This window comes from Capsella rubella, unplaced genomic scaffold, assembly GCF_000375325.1.
Source record: "Capsella rubella cultivar Monte Gargano unplaced genomic scaffold, Caprub1_0 scaffold_6, whole genome shotgun sequence".
Classification (NCBI taxonomy): Eukaryota; Viridiplantae; Streptophyta; class Magnoliopsida; order Brassicales; family Brassicaceae; genus Capsella; species Capsella rubella.
Genome location: NW_006238918.1, coordinates 1,541,336 through 1,555,352, shown reverse-complemented (window position 1 = coordinate 1,555,352; position 14,017 = coordinate 1,541,336). Strand labels below are relative to the sequence as shown.

Genomic DNA, 14,017 nt, shown 5'->3' with positions numbered 1-14,017 from the left:
AAGGGCACTCAAGATGACCCAAAGCCCTCATCGAATAGGGAGGAAACAAGAGGGCTGATAGGATTTGGGTTTACAATTAGAGTACATGGGCCTTAATAAGAGAATTAAAGAGAGAAAGAAAAAACAACAATAATTACTGTTTTTGCAATCATGAATTTTTCACCATCTCTCTTAGTCTCACAAATAGGAAATAAATAGTTATTTGTCCTGTGATTGTGTACACCAAAATGATTTGTTTATCAAAAAAATAATTGAAAACCACTCTAAACGATCGACGAAGGAAAAAGATTAAAAAAATCTGACTTCTTTAAGCTTTTAAGTTTTAACCATTACTCTGCCTTCTGAACCTTCATCATCTCGGTCGGGGTTAAAGTGTTGCTTTCCCATAACTCCTACATATGAAGTTGAAGACTCTCATCTTCTGCATCAATGTGACTTTTTAATTGTTCCTATGAAGATGAACCCACCTGGAGTTTCGCCAATTGTTCTTGTCGTCGGCCTAAGAAGAAGGCCGTAACTATCCATATGAAACACACCTGTAAAAAACGACAATGGAGACTTGTTGAGGAGTTTCATGGAGAAATAATATTCATACACTGAAGAACCATCTGAAAGTGAGAGGAAGAAGCTTTTATCATACTGGCAAGGCATATAGTGAAGCAGTTGATGTTTGACCGCCAAGAGCAATGGTAAGGACTTCAAATAGTCCCGCCGCTGCAGCATCTCCAAGCCGTTGAACAATCACATCTATGCATACCTGAAACCATGGAGCACAGAATGAGAAATAAAACCACAGTGTAACTTTTTGTCTTTTTCTTTTAGCAGAATTGATTTTCAATCTAAAGTTGAGAAAACGAAAGATTCAGTACCTTAGCTTTGTATTTCTCGTCTTGTGAGACAACGGTGAACAAGAGTTCCCTTCCAGGTCTAGTTACAACATAAGTCGTCACCTACCAAGTTTTAAAGTGTGCAAGAGCATTTAATGGAACAGTAAGGCAGCACGAGAGAGAATGAAGTAAACCACAGACCTTTCTCAAGGTTTCAGACACAGCAATTGTAACCCAAGTTGGCCATATGGCAATAGCAACCAAATTCCCAAGGGCAACAAATGGAGATGCAGATATTGCAACCGTGACACCGGCTATAGTCAAGATCCGACCCTGTAAGATTCAGCATACAAGCAGATATATGTGGACCATGATAAGAAAACTTCCAGGATGGTGAATCAGTGTGTGAATTTTGTCTCATATATAACATACCGTCAGAGTCAGTTGTCCAATGAGTATGAAAACTGCAACAAAGCTGTTTATCTGGGCAAACAGTCTTCTGCGACCAATGGAAGATGTGATTGTTGTGGCAATTATATTCACTTTCTGCAGTGAACATTAAATCATCAGTGAGACCATAAGAGTTAAGTTTTCTTTATGCTAAGTCCAGAAATTTCTTCTATACACTCCAAGAAAATAAAGGAGTTTTAAAGCCACAGCTCATATCAGAAGCGATAGTTTGCAAGCTAGTAACAAAGCGATTTTCTAATTTTTATGTTGAAATATTGTTCAAACGGCTGTTGGAGAACAAGGAGTCTTGGTTACTTTTCAAGGCAGGCAAATGAATAGTATAACAGGGTAGAAGACTCGAAGGAGGTGACAAGACTACCATTGCATTGTCAGCTATTTTTGATCTCACCTTCAAATGATTTAGCTAATCTTCTATCTGAAAAATCATTTAAATTACGATGATTTCTCTTACTTGGAAATAGAAGAATGAGGAGATGACCGCACCGAGCCAAAGGAACAGAGACACGAGCAAAAGATAAGGCGATGCTAGTATAAGTCTCATCCCGTCTAAGATGGCCCACAGCTGAGGTCTGGTTGTGGAGATAGGCGATTTGGGAGAGGCAGCTTTTGGAGAACCAACTTTTGGAGAAGAAGCTTCCTGTTTTCTCTCACTTTGATGATCATTATCAGTTCTCCTAAAAGAAATGACACCAAATATCAAACTCTCGACCAACAATGAACATAATTGAGTCAAACTCACAGTAGAAATCTAAGACTGATAGCCAAATATTATTCCAAACTTAAGATTGGAAAACGTAGCAAAAAATGGTGTGTTTGAAAAACATATTCATCTTTCACATATGGAGACAAATTGTAACTTAGCTAACCTTAGAGGAGACAACTCCTCAGAGGACTGGGAAAAATCATTGGTGATCCCTTTTGAAGACTGTGCGGCAAATTCCATCAAAAGAGCAGCAAATAGAAGTAGATCTGTAATGAATATCAAACTGATTTTTGAATCAACACGTCCTAAGAATATATCTCTATCATCCAGGTACTTATATTATAAATGGAACAATCATCAGACAATGTGATGCCTACATGGACCCATCCAAGCAGTCGCAGCAGCAAACACTGATCCAAAAAGCTGTCCAAGGGTAGCACCAGCACCAACAAAACCGAACAATCTTGCACCTGACTGGATTGAATAATGTGTTATGCTTGGGAAAAATACCCAATTCTTCAAAGTAAAGTGAAAAGGCAGCAGAAACTACCTCATTATCCATAACGTCTATTATTCTAGCCCATGTTGACGATATAGCAACGAGATTGAGCAAAGCAACCTAGGAAACAATAAAAATGTTACGTATCCAACTACATACAAAGGACTTGAGATTATAATACCAAACACAAAGAGGTAGTCATACCCAAAGGAAAAATCCAACTCGAACAGAAATGTAAAACCAGCCGTGGTTGTCCCATCCAGTAGCAGGATTAGCTCCATTGATACCAAGCTTTGGGTCTTTTGTTAGACCGGAAGCCGAATCAACTGCATCCTTTGAAGTAGCAGTATGTGTTAAACCATGGGACATGAATTATTTCAGACAGCTTATGAATAATAAAAGCGTCCTATCTTACCTTTGAACTAGATGGCATAGACTCTGTAGGGGAAGCCCGCCAAAGAAGGAAACACAGAACAAGCGATAGACTAAAGAATCTATGTATTATAACCAAAGCCTGCAATTTCGAGAAGCATGTATAAGATTATAAAGAAAAGAAAAAACACAGTAGAAACTATATCTCATTTGGTATACTGTTCCAGGAAAAAAATAAAATGCGAGAGACTATACAGCAATTTCAATGCAGAATTGAATATAGTTTGCTACAAATTGGGAAAAGAAAATGCTAGAAATAGACAAGAGTACCTTGGATTTGGACAAATTGGGTAAAGAGAAGATCAAGGTGGAAAGAGGAGCGGCAATCAGAGTGAGAAACAGAGATCCAACGAAGAGGCCAGGGAGCTTTGACAATCCCAGCGATATTGCTCCTTCATCGCGGAGTGGAAGAACAACGAAATACGCACTCAAAATCTGAAAATTCTCAGTAACAATGCCATAGTTAAGCAACACTCAAAATCAATGGTTGAAACGAACAAAAATTGAGACAGAGAGAGAAAGAGGAACGATCGGTACGAAGAAGAAGCAGGAAGAGGAGTGGAGCAACGCCGGAATCTCGTGCGGGTGAACCGTGACTATAGCCGAAACAACCACATCTAATCGAAATCTGCCAGCCATTGGAACCCTCTCCGCTGTTACGAGCTCGAAGGTCAACGTCTCCGAAGACCGATGAGAGGCATATCGGAGAAGTAAGAGACGAAGAAGACAACGGTATGTCCTTCTATGGAAAGACTCTATATGATTCGGAAGTAACGGTGAAGGCCGCAAAACGGAAACTAGTGTATATATTATTCTGAAGGATAGTTTTTGGTCCAAAATAGCCCAATAAAGGCCCATTCAGTTTATGATGAGAATTAATTAACACAAAACTTTTCATTACGAATTTTCTAATTTAGCGTATTAGAGCAGCTCCATTAGTGTATGTTAATGAATAATGAGTATGTTAAGAAGTTTTTAACATATTATTGCTTAAAAATAAATAAAAAATACAGAAAACCTTAAGAGACATATCTAATTTGAGAGGTTTTACCAAACAAACTACCGAAGTCTATAATGAATCAACTTGTCATCATATCTCCAAATCGTTTTATTCACACCTATTTAAAATTCAGAAAATTTAATGAATATATATTACAAAGTTACAATAATGATATATGTTACAAAATTTACAATACTTATTAAAAGTGATATATATATATATATATTTCAATTGGACCGGGAAACTAAAGACCTAGTCTTTACAACTCTTTTATGTCCAAGACTTGCCGCGTTATCGTGCAAGACTGCAACTGCCATTGACTGACCAGTGTGAACTTCTCTACATCCTTACACATTATATATACTAGACATGTACATTCACGGATCTTCAACAAATAACACAGTAACGAAGAAGAATAAGAAAAGAAAAAACAGAGTAAACAACACAAGAAAATGGCTAGAATTGGAGCTTTCATTATATTTTTCGTCATCTCTGTCTCGCTTGCTTCATTCTCAATAGCTAGAGAGTTTCCAAGACTTCCGTCGGTAATCGATGGTGTCATCTTCTCTGGAGGCATCCCTGTTGTTTCCAAGACGACGACGGTGGTAGGATGCGACGGCGGCCAGGATCATCACTTCTCGGCGGAATATTTGTCGTTTATCACCGGAAAATACGGGTCGTTGGTGTTGAACGCTCTTCCGAAAGGGTCAGTTCCGGCGTCTGGACCCAGCAAGAGGATCAACGACGTTAAGACTTAAGAAAAATTGACGTCACTCGGTTGACTAAAAGTCACGTATGAGTATGACAATTTTTTTTAGTTACTATTATTCTTTATTTTTTAGAATTTAAGAATTTTGTAGATATCAAATACTATACATGTGTTATGTTGAAAGTAATATGTTGAATTGCTAGCTTTTGGTTCTTTCGAATTCAAAGAATGAGAAATTAACTGTTTCATTGCTTTTCTTAGGAAAATATATAGAAAAGTGGATATAATCCATGACAAGCAGAGTCTTGTCTTAGACACAATCATTTTGACTCTTCTTGTATGTAGTCTCTTTTACTTTCGGTTGATACATAAAATTTAGAATTGTCCGCCTTCAAAAGTTTGACCGAACTGCCAATCATCAGGCACAACATCGTAGCTCACAACAGCCCGACCGTCACTAGCAATGACTTGAAAAGAGAGGCTTTGACCTCTAAGGTAAGTGTTGCTTTGCCAATTCTGTCCCCAGTTTCTTGACATGGATTGCCACTGATTAGTCTTTGATCCTTTCAAAGAGACGGCCCTTACATCCCCAGCACCACCCACGTTTGTGATCAGCACGAGGTCGAAATACGGATTCCCGTTTATTGTGAACCTTATACCTCCACCTTTCTCACATGGAACCCTGTCATTATAAATGGACATATAAATTTGTTACATATATAGTTTCAAACTTGAGTTAAAGGTGTTTCTAGCTAGTGAAACCTATACCTTCGAAATGCGACAGGAACGATCCCAGCTCGGTAGTGAGCAATTTGGAGGAAGGCAGGCTGGGCTAAGTCAAAGTGCTTGAGGGGAGGATTGCACCAACCACCATTATCATTGGCTAAGGCAAAGTTTGGTGGACAGAAGTTTGTAGCTGAGACGATGATGGAACCAGGGATGCACCACTCAGGATCATCCTCACACTGTAGCTCAAAGCAAGCCCCACATCTCTGTCCGTTGTTGAACAAAGCAGTGCTCAGAGCCGCGGTTTGTAGCCCATAGCCTTGGCTGTTTAAGTTACCGTACCCACACGCACCACCTACAATTAAACCCCAACAAGTCAACTGTTAGACATGTTAAAATATTATTAATTTGTGGATTATAAGTGAGCTCATGGAAAAAGTAGTCGTTAAAAGTACCCATAGTGCCGGATGCATCAGCTCCGCCGTAGAAGGTGGCATGGCCTCTATCCCAGCCTCCGTTGTCGTCGGAGTTAATAAGGTAGAAGCAGCAACTGAGGGTACATAGTGAAACAAATAAAATCTGAGAGTAAACTATAAGATTCATGATTTTGGTGGGGGATAAATCCGGAGATGAGTAGAGTTGGATAATTCGTTGAAGACTTCACTTCACTTATATAGGGGTTATAGAGAGTTGATCACTACTGCGTACATCTCTTATGATGCGTTACTACAAATAGTTGCTTAACAAACCGTAACAATCGAAGAAGGTGACATAATCGGATCGGTCTTAATTTCCAGGAATTGCGTTTGTAGGTTGCGCCACATTATGTGAAAGCCTCACATGTAATTCCGTTAACCATTCCAACGGCTATACCGCATGGCGCCCTGCTTTTCTGCGCCACGTGGACGTGTTTCATATCCTTTCTTTTAAAAAAGTATCTTAGCCCACATCACAGATTCACATGTCTAATTCTTTAGTCGGTTGGGTTAACCATACACATAGTTGAAGGGTTTTTTTTTTTTTTTTTTTTTGGGTTAATTTATATAAACATAGATATCATGTATTGTATGTGCAAGTTCATCAGTTTTAAATAAAGACATTTAGAGGGGTGTATTCAAAGTAGAATAAAATTTTTATTTATCTATTTATATATCATAATCATGTACGTATAGTCTAATAATCGTGTCTTAATTTTGTTGATCTCTTAATTTGTGAAGTTCGTTTCTTTAAATTGACCAGTACACTTTAATGAATCATATAAGGATATATATACTTTTAAGTCAATATATAGGTTAGATATGAATAGGAAAGAAGAAACAGAACATGCAACATGAGATAAATCCAAGGCATTCATGCATGACGACGTACTCGATCGGCGTATGAAACTGAGCAAAGAGATAGAGAGGAACATGAGATCGTCCGTTGTTTCCGGTAACAGACTTTCTTTCAATCAGTTATCAGTTTAATTTTATCATCATCATCATCATTATATTATGGTATATTACATTCTTCGTCGATATGAATTCAATCAAACGGCAAAAGTTAATAAGATATTGCAAATTTGTAACTTCAGACATCTAAAAGACCAAAAGAAGTACTCTGTACTGGTATATAATCAAAACCACCGGTTCTGCCGTTTGTCATCAGTATCGGGCATTTATACTATAGTCTATAGACATATTAGCATATACCTACCCCTACCCACAAGATTTAAGACGTTTGATCGAGACACTGATGACAAGAATAAAGCACACAAACCGCCTCTTAATTGGGCTATATGGTTCCCTGATTCGTGGCCATCAAGGCCTGATGAACGATGAATGATTAACCAACCAAACGATATGAAAACAGTCAGAACACTAGACTTTCAAATTCAGTTATATGTTCTTTTTGTGTCATGTGGTTTCAAGATTAACACAAACCAAATCGATTGTTAGCCTAATTACCAAATCAGAACTAGTTATAGATTTGCTTTCTAGTCGTACCCCCCATTGTTACCCTTTTATTTTGATTATAGTTTGGGATGATTTTATAGCTTTAGACGACATAACTATTTAGTTGATCAAAAAAAAAAAAAAAGGGACGACATAACTATTTCAAATCTGAAATAAACAGCATTTGTGGACCAATTTAGCCACTAAAAACTTATTAAAGCTATATATTAATATACCCCAACGCTTAGTCACCGACAACAACTTCTAATAGATCAAATTTAATCGGCTTTAATAACCCACAAAACCTAATTTACATCACTATTAATTACAAAGTATAATAATTTTCTAATGTGGAATTTCAAAATCATAAAACCGATGCAATATGTCTTAGTTATTGTGGCAATTCCATGTAGAATTCTCACAAAAATAGTGCATAAGTAAGTAATCATGTTTAAACATTCATATATGGCATTACACACACTTATATAGTAGGTTGACCGTTGATGGTATATAGGTCGTCTTATAATGTAGTAATGGAGATATAGTGGATATAAGAGAGACAAGTGTTTGTGTCTCTTGCGTGATAGAACTCGTGTGACTGTTTGATTTGTACATCCGTATGTGTGGAATTGGATGTTGCCAATATGTGTGGACCAAATATCCCACCCAGATACTTCCTTTTCCTTTATGTAGACCATTCATTTCAAATCCATCTAATCCTTTACACATTTTTGTTAACATAAAACTACATTTTAATGTACCCTGATGATAGTAAATTACTAGATTTGCAAAAACAAAAAGTTTACATCCACCTAATAGTTCCATTCTCTCAATGATCATGATTTGAGATCATGATTAGTTGAGAATCTGATACCTCAACATATATATAAATATGTTTTATATAAAAAATGATCGAATAATGTTTATTTTATTAACGACTCGTTTCTCAGTAATTAATTTTCTTTCTATACGAGAGTGGATTTCATCTTGCTTGATTCCAAAGTTCTCAAGACCACTAATTGAGAATTCGTTATACATCAATTTTTAATATCTACTCAACAAAATATATTCTGCATTATTAGTTGTCTTTTTGGCACTGTCTTTTATGTTTGTCTCAATTACTAATTATACAAATCCATCAAAGAAGATTATATGCCACAGTATTTTCTCTCTTAAATTATCAAATTTATATATCATCAAATCTAACCAAAGATTTCTTGGATCGACCATCTCATCATCGTCCCCTCTCTCCCTCTCCTTTCCAGCCTACCCATTTCCTACTCTTACATTACAACTTACCTTCCTTTTTGTGTAAAACCCAAAGAAGAACTTGTATAAAGAAACTGAATAGAGAACTAACTAGCTAGAAGCTGCTCTGTTGATTATCATAGCATGAAGAAACTTGACTCTCTTTTCTCATCAATCTCTTTCGTAGTCCGATTCGAAAACGAACAGGAAGAATAAGAAGAATCTTGAAGGTGAGATTATAAAGATTTCTGTATCTTGTTTCTGAACTTTTACAGATGGGCAGGTTTTTACTTGAAACGCAAGCAACCCCGGCTATTTCAGCTACGGATGCAAATCCTAGAACCTTAGGAGACTCTACCGGCAACAACAAGAATATAGCTAACATGGATACAAACATGGTGATCATACTAGCAGCTCTTCTATGCGCTTTGATCTGTGCTCTTGGTCTCAATTCGGTCTTGCGCTATGTCTTACGCTGCACAAGAAGGTTCACGACCACCGAAGAACTAGTTGACAACAACGCAAACGCAGCAAAGGGGATTAAGAAACGGGCGTTGAAGCTGATTCCCGTTGATTCATACAGCCCTGAGTTAAAGATGAAAGCCACCGAGTGTTTGATCTGTTTAGGAGAGTTCCTTGAAGGAGAGACAGTCAGGGTTATGCCCAAATGTAAGCACGGGTTCCACGTCAAGTGCATCGACACTTGGTTGCTGTCGCATTCCTCTTGCCCCACTTGTAGACAATCACTCCTCCAACTTCAGACTCCGGCAAATGGTTCCCGGCGGGATGATGACATGGCAATGTTGTAAATTAGAGCTGTTTACAGTTAGGGAAGTTTCATCCAGAATTTTTAGTCATAATCTTGTAAGTTTGGTTTTGAGAATTTTTTCCGGGTTCGCCTTACTTGGTTTTGAGGTTCAGAACCTTGCATATATTTTATGTTTTTAAAAGCAAAGTTGATAATAACCTTGGGAAAAAAAACTGCCGAGGTTCTTACTGACTCACCTCATATGGTTCTTGGCTTGTTATGAAGAAGGTGTCAAATCCAAAGACTTACCTCCTGAGAATATCAATAATTTCCTTGGGTGTCTCATGGAATCATCCAGATGTAATATGGCTGTTCACAACAACTTTTAATGAAAGGTAAACAAACCGAAATCATTAAGCAACCGTCTTTGTAGAAACTGAAGAATGAAATTGCATCTTTTTCACTCTATATGACTCCTGTTATCATCTCTTTGCCTTTCTCTGCTTGCTTCTCTAGGATTATTATGAAACAATAAAACGATTAGACTCAATTTATAAACTAATGTTTGGGACTCAAGTTTTCCTTTTTTTCTACACTTGAATATATGTGTTGTTTCCTTTTTCTCAGATTCAGAGCAAAATCGAACCCAAGATACGGCCAACGGTTAGATAGTTCACTGATGACTTAGGTTTTGCCACGTGTAGTTTTCAGTTGCTATATATATATATTTCTTCTCCTCTGCTGTAGTAACTTATGCGCTATGTTATTTATCTGCTTAATGCAACAAAAGCAAAGTTACACAACATGATCACAGACCAAAGACTACAATAAAAATCAAGAAATTTGTTGAATGATATATATAGGCCAAGATGCATACAATAAGCTCCACAAAAATTTAATCTGTATGCTTTTAAATCTCGAATCTTAACGAGTAATGATTTAAATTGAGAGATATACCTATTGTTTGATTGTAACTACAGTTAACCAAAAAAAATCTTGATTTGTACAAGTTATGACAAGAACAAGATGGTGATTATAAAGTTTCAACAAAATCAGTATCCTTTTTTTTAGTCGACCATGCGTTAATCATCTTATAAAAATAACGAACGACAAATCTCTTATTTAACAAGGACATAACATAACACAACACACACAAGTGGCTTTTTATTTATAAAGGTAGATATTAATTCCTAGGTTAAAAGTGTGGACAGAGCATCGGCGAGAGAGACAATGGTCGAAGGAGAGACTCCTCTACTTCCAGACAGATACCATCGCTGCATCATTCCCACCACATTCGCATTCTCCACCTTCAGTTTCTCCTCTTCTTTACCTTCTGTCTCAAACCCGATCTTACACCCAAAAAAAAAAACATACATATAAATTGTCTTAAGCCTAATTACGATGTGATGTAATTGCTCTAAAAGGTGTTTAAAAGACCAAATCATTCGTATAACGTCGCTAAACGCAAAACAGAGGAACTCTGTTTTTTTTTTCCTCTGTTCCACATGCATTTGATGCTTGGGTTTATGCTTTGCAACATTGATTAATGTTAAATTAGGGTTTGTTATGGGCTTCCAACTCAAAACCAATTGGCAATGACTGGATTGGTCCTAACCCTTTATATATTACTTAAATCCCTTCACATCTTTCGATGTGGGATCTTTTCTCCACAATTAATGAACAACTAAAACATACGTTAATAGGCTCTATCTAGATTTATACCTGGCAAATGCCATCTTTGGGTGAGAAATGGTAAGTGATGATGGAATTGGCTTTGAAATACTTAGACTGGAAGAAGCCAACAACTTTCTCGAGCTCTGTTTCTTCTTCTTCTTCGTACTTATCTTCCGCAGCCAAACGATCTCTCACAGCATTCTCTAGTTGCACTCCGTACTGAGCTCCTTTTATCTCCTTTATCACCACCACTCTTATAACCTTCTCCATCTCCCCTGCAATAATTTAAAAACCGGTTTAATTTTTGTTGACACGTACTAAACCAAAAAATTAATAAAAACCAAAGAGCCCTAATTAAAATTTGATTGGTTAAAAAAGTTACCGGAGGCAAGGGCGTCGAAGAAGTCGTCATCGCCGGCGAGATCTTCACTGGTCTTGCCTTTCCAGTTAACAAGATGGGTTTTAACATCTGAAGGATCTAAGTAAACTCCGATAGCCGTGAACTTCACTTGAAGAAAGTGGATCTCGATGTCTGTGATCCCTATAACCAGAATGATAACAACACACATTAAGTTATTACCTGAGATTATATTACATTATTAAGGTATCAAACATTACGAAGGCAGAAGATATGTTCTTGTCTTAGGAAAAAAGAAAAAAAGAAAACCTTGGCCGAGAAGAGAGAGTGGCTTGGAAGTGATGATCTGTGGAGGAAAAGGAACCTCGTGAACCATTACCATCTCTGTTCCCACTGTTTAATTTAACAAACAAGAAACATAAAGATTTAATATACAAAATGGTTAAAAGCAAAAGAGAAAATTTGGTTGGAATCAAGAAAACAACGCAAAGAGTGTTGTAGTAGACTTACTTTCAATTTTCTATATTCAGAGAGCGAACAAGTTTATAAAACAGCTTAGTTGTATCTGCTTTGTTTTAGCTAAGAGAAATAATATCTGTATGAATATATCATCACTAGTATATATATATTAAGGCAGGCACTACTGGTGGTAGGTAACATAATTTTGCTAACGTTCAAAGCTTGTGATCTACAAGACGACGCATTCCCTTTTGTGAATTGAATTATTTTTGTTACCCAACCCATTTTTTTGTCATTGAATGTCAATGTATTATGAAAAAAATGTTTAGCGACCCACCAGGAAGCCACGTGTGTAGATCAAGTAGTCAGTCCACAACCACTCGTTCTACCTAACAGTTATAGATATAGAAATAAAACTAAGAGAGATTCAAGAAAGAAGAAAAAAAATGTACTAGGATGATGCACGAGATAGATATCAACGTGAAAGAAGCATGCATAAGTTATATATACTATACTATACAACATAAGAAGCAGCCACATTTCTCCACAAACTCCGTCGTCATATCGGTCCCTAAGACATACACATAGGCAGTTCCAATATCATTAAGTACTTTTTTCTGATTAATTTTTAAAAGTGAGTTTGTAAAAGTGGAAGTCTAGGATTCTATCGTCCAAATTTGCAAAATGTTATGGAATGTCCAATATTGGTTAATTATTAGTAAATTTTCTGGTTCTTACATAACTGAGACGATTTTTTAAGTCTCGATAAAAAGATGGTCGGCCACTCGGCCTTATAACAAATATAACGTGGGATAGCCATTCACTTTCATCGTCCTAATTAAACGAACCTTTATAGTATTTTAAATGTGTCGCAACCTAAAAATCGGAAATGATCGATGATATAGTGATGCTAAGGCATAACATCCACAAGATATAAGAGTACTTGATGTTGATGATGGAACCCATTCCAAACATTCATAAAATTATAGACATGATCTTTAGTAAACAGCCCAAGGACTGACATTACGACAAAGTAGACACCGGCCGGCAGTAGTACACTAGCTATTTGTAATTAATATATTGTACCATTCTTCTTTTTATTTATATTTTTTTTTTATACTAGTCAAAATATATCATGTGAGTTACTAATTTTGAAACCAAACTTTATATAATAAAATTTAAATTATAATTTTTCTCATCATTTTTTAATCACTGATTACATAATTTACATTAATTTAATTTGAGGATGAATGAGATATTCATTAACTTTTCTCTTATTATCATTTTAATTCAAGTGTATATTTTTGGATTAAGAATTTTTCCTATTTATGATAATATAATGTTTAATGGTTAAAAAAATTTACATGTATGAATGAGATATTCATTAAACTTTTATTTTGCTTTCATTTTAATTCAAATATCTTTTAAACATACGATTCAAATATATCTTTTAAACATACAATAATTTTTTATACATGTCAAAATATGAATGAAATATTCATTAAATTTTGGAGGAATTTCAAAAATACCCCTTTTCCAATACCACTTTTTAAAAATACCCCTCTTTCTAATTTTATCAAAAAGTCACTATAAAATTTGAAATTTATCAAAAACATATGTGTAAGCTTATATCTATATAGACACAAATTATCTTTATATGTGTGTAGATTTACATATATATTTCATAAATACCGTATAAATACCTTTTAAAATTCATTTAAAAACCTTATAAAAACTTTGTAAACCTTTTAAAAATCTTATATATGCCGTTTAGAACTTTAAAACCTTATAAATATTTGGATTTAGTCTTGCAGTAGTAATGATGATCTTGATGTACCTTATTAACCATATAAAATTTTATAATTTTTCATATATGAAAAGGAGTATTTTTGAAAATTGATATAAAAGAGGGGTATTTTTAAAAAATGGTAGACCAAAATGGGCATTTCTCAAAAATCCTCTTAAATTTTTCTTTGATTTGTTTTAGATTAATACAAGTATAGATATCTATTTAGATTTAGTTTTTTTCCATATTTATGCTAACATAATATCTAAATCTAATTGATTAAAGCTTTTTACATTTGTTGAAATCTTTCATTGATAAACTTGATACGTTTCAGAATTACGTCAGTTATTTAAGTTTATATAAAAAGATAATTTTACTAATAACTAGATTGGTAGTAAATTTTATGTTTAGTATTTAGATAATTGACGAATTTGGGGAATATT

General features: G+C 35.5%; 5 protein-coding genes across 6 annotated transcripts; 2 read left to right on the top strand and 3 right to left on the bottom strand.

The window, feature by feature from the left end:
* Positions 1-109: 109 nt before the first annotated feature.
* Positions 110-3,705, bottom strand: LOC17884362. 2 transcript variants are annotated; one of them, XM_023781437.1, is made up of 14 exons: positions 3,470-3,700; positions 3,203-3,367; positions 2,916-3,014; positions 2,705-2,833; positions 2,552-2,620; positions 2,379-2,475; positions 2,165-2,267; positions 1,750-1,972; positions 1,260-1,373; positions 1,029-1,160; positions 870-950; positions 641-757; positions 468-536; positions 110-392 (listed from the first exon to the last, which is right to left on the bottom strand). In XM_023781437.1, exons 1-14 carry the CDS (start codon positions 3,569-3,571, stop codon positions 330-332), a joined length of 1,563 nt encoding a protein of 520 aa, XP_023637205.1. In that variant the 5' UTR covers positions 3,572-3,700; the 3' UTR covers positions 110-329. The 2 variants fall into 2 exon arrangements, with proteins under 2 accessions (XP_023637205.1, XP_023637206.1); XM_023781438.1 differs by lacking the exons at positions 110-392; positions 468-536; positions 641-757; positions 870-950 and having other exon boundaries at positions 1,034-1,141; positions 3,470-3,705.
* Positions 3,706-4,384: 679 nt separating this feature from the next.
* On the top strand, positions 4,385-4,690 carry LOC17882679. The gene has a single exon (XM_006289645.1). The coding sequence runs from the start codon at positions 4,385-4,387 to the stop codon at positions 4,688-4,690; it is 306 nt and encodes a 101-aa protein (XP_006289707.1).
* A 326-nt stretch (positions 4,691-5,016) lies between these two features.
* Positions 5,017-5,970, bottom strand: LOC17883170 (expansin-A2). Its single transcript, XM_006289445.1, has 3 exons — positions 5,823-5,970; positions 5,410-5,722; positions 5,017-5,323 (listed from the first exon to the last, which is right to left on the bottom strand). The coding sequence occupies exons 1-3, from the start codon at positions 5,968-5,970 to the stop codon at positions 5,017-5,019; spliced, it is 768 nt and encodes a 255-aa protein (XP_006289507.1).
* A 2,476-nt stretch (positions 5,971-8,446) lies between these two features.
* Positions 8,447-9,553, top strand: LOC17883066 (RING-H2 finger protein ATL73). Its single transcript, XM_006289591.2, has one exon. It carries the CDS (start codon positions 8,825-8,827, stop codon positions 9,356-9,358), a length of 534 nt encoding a protein of 177 aa, XP_006289653.1. The 5' UTR covers positions 8,447-8,824; the 3' UTR covers positions 9,359-9,553.
* Positions 9,554-10,335: 782 nt separating this feature from the next.
* On the bottom strand, positions 10,336-11,942 carry LOC17883168 (probable chalcone--flavonone isomerase 3). Its single transcript, XM_006288597.2, has 5 exons — positions 11,840-11,942; positions 11,639-11,722; positions 11,354-11,512; positions 11,020-11,246; positions 10,336-10,646 (listed from the first exon to the last, which is right to left on the bottom strand). Coding segments are annotated over exons 1-5 (630 nt in total). The 5' UTR covers positions 11,841-11,942; the 3' UTR covers positions 10,336-10,487.
* Positions 11,943-14,017: the final 2,075 nt, after the last annotated feature.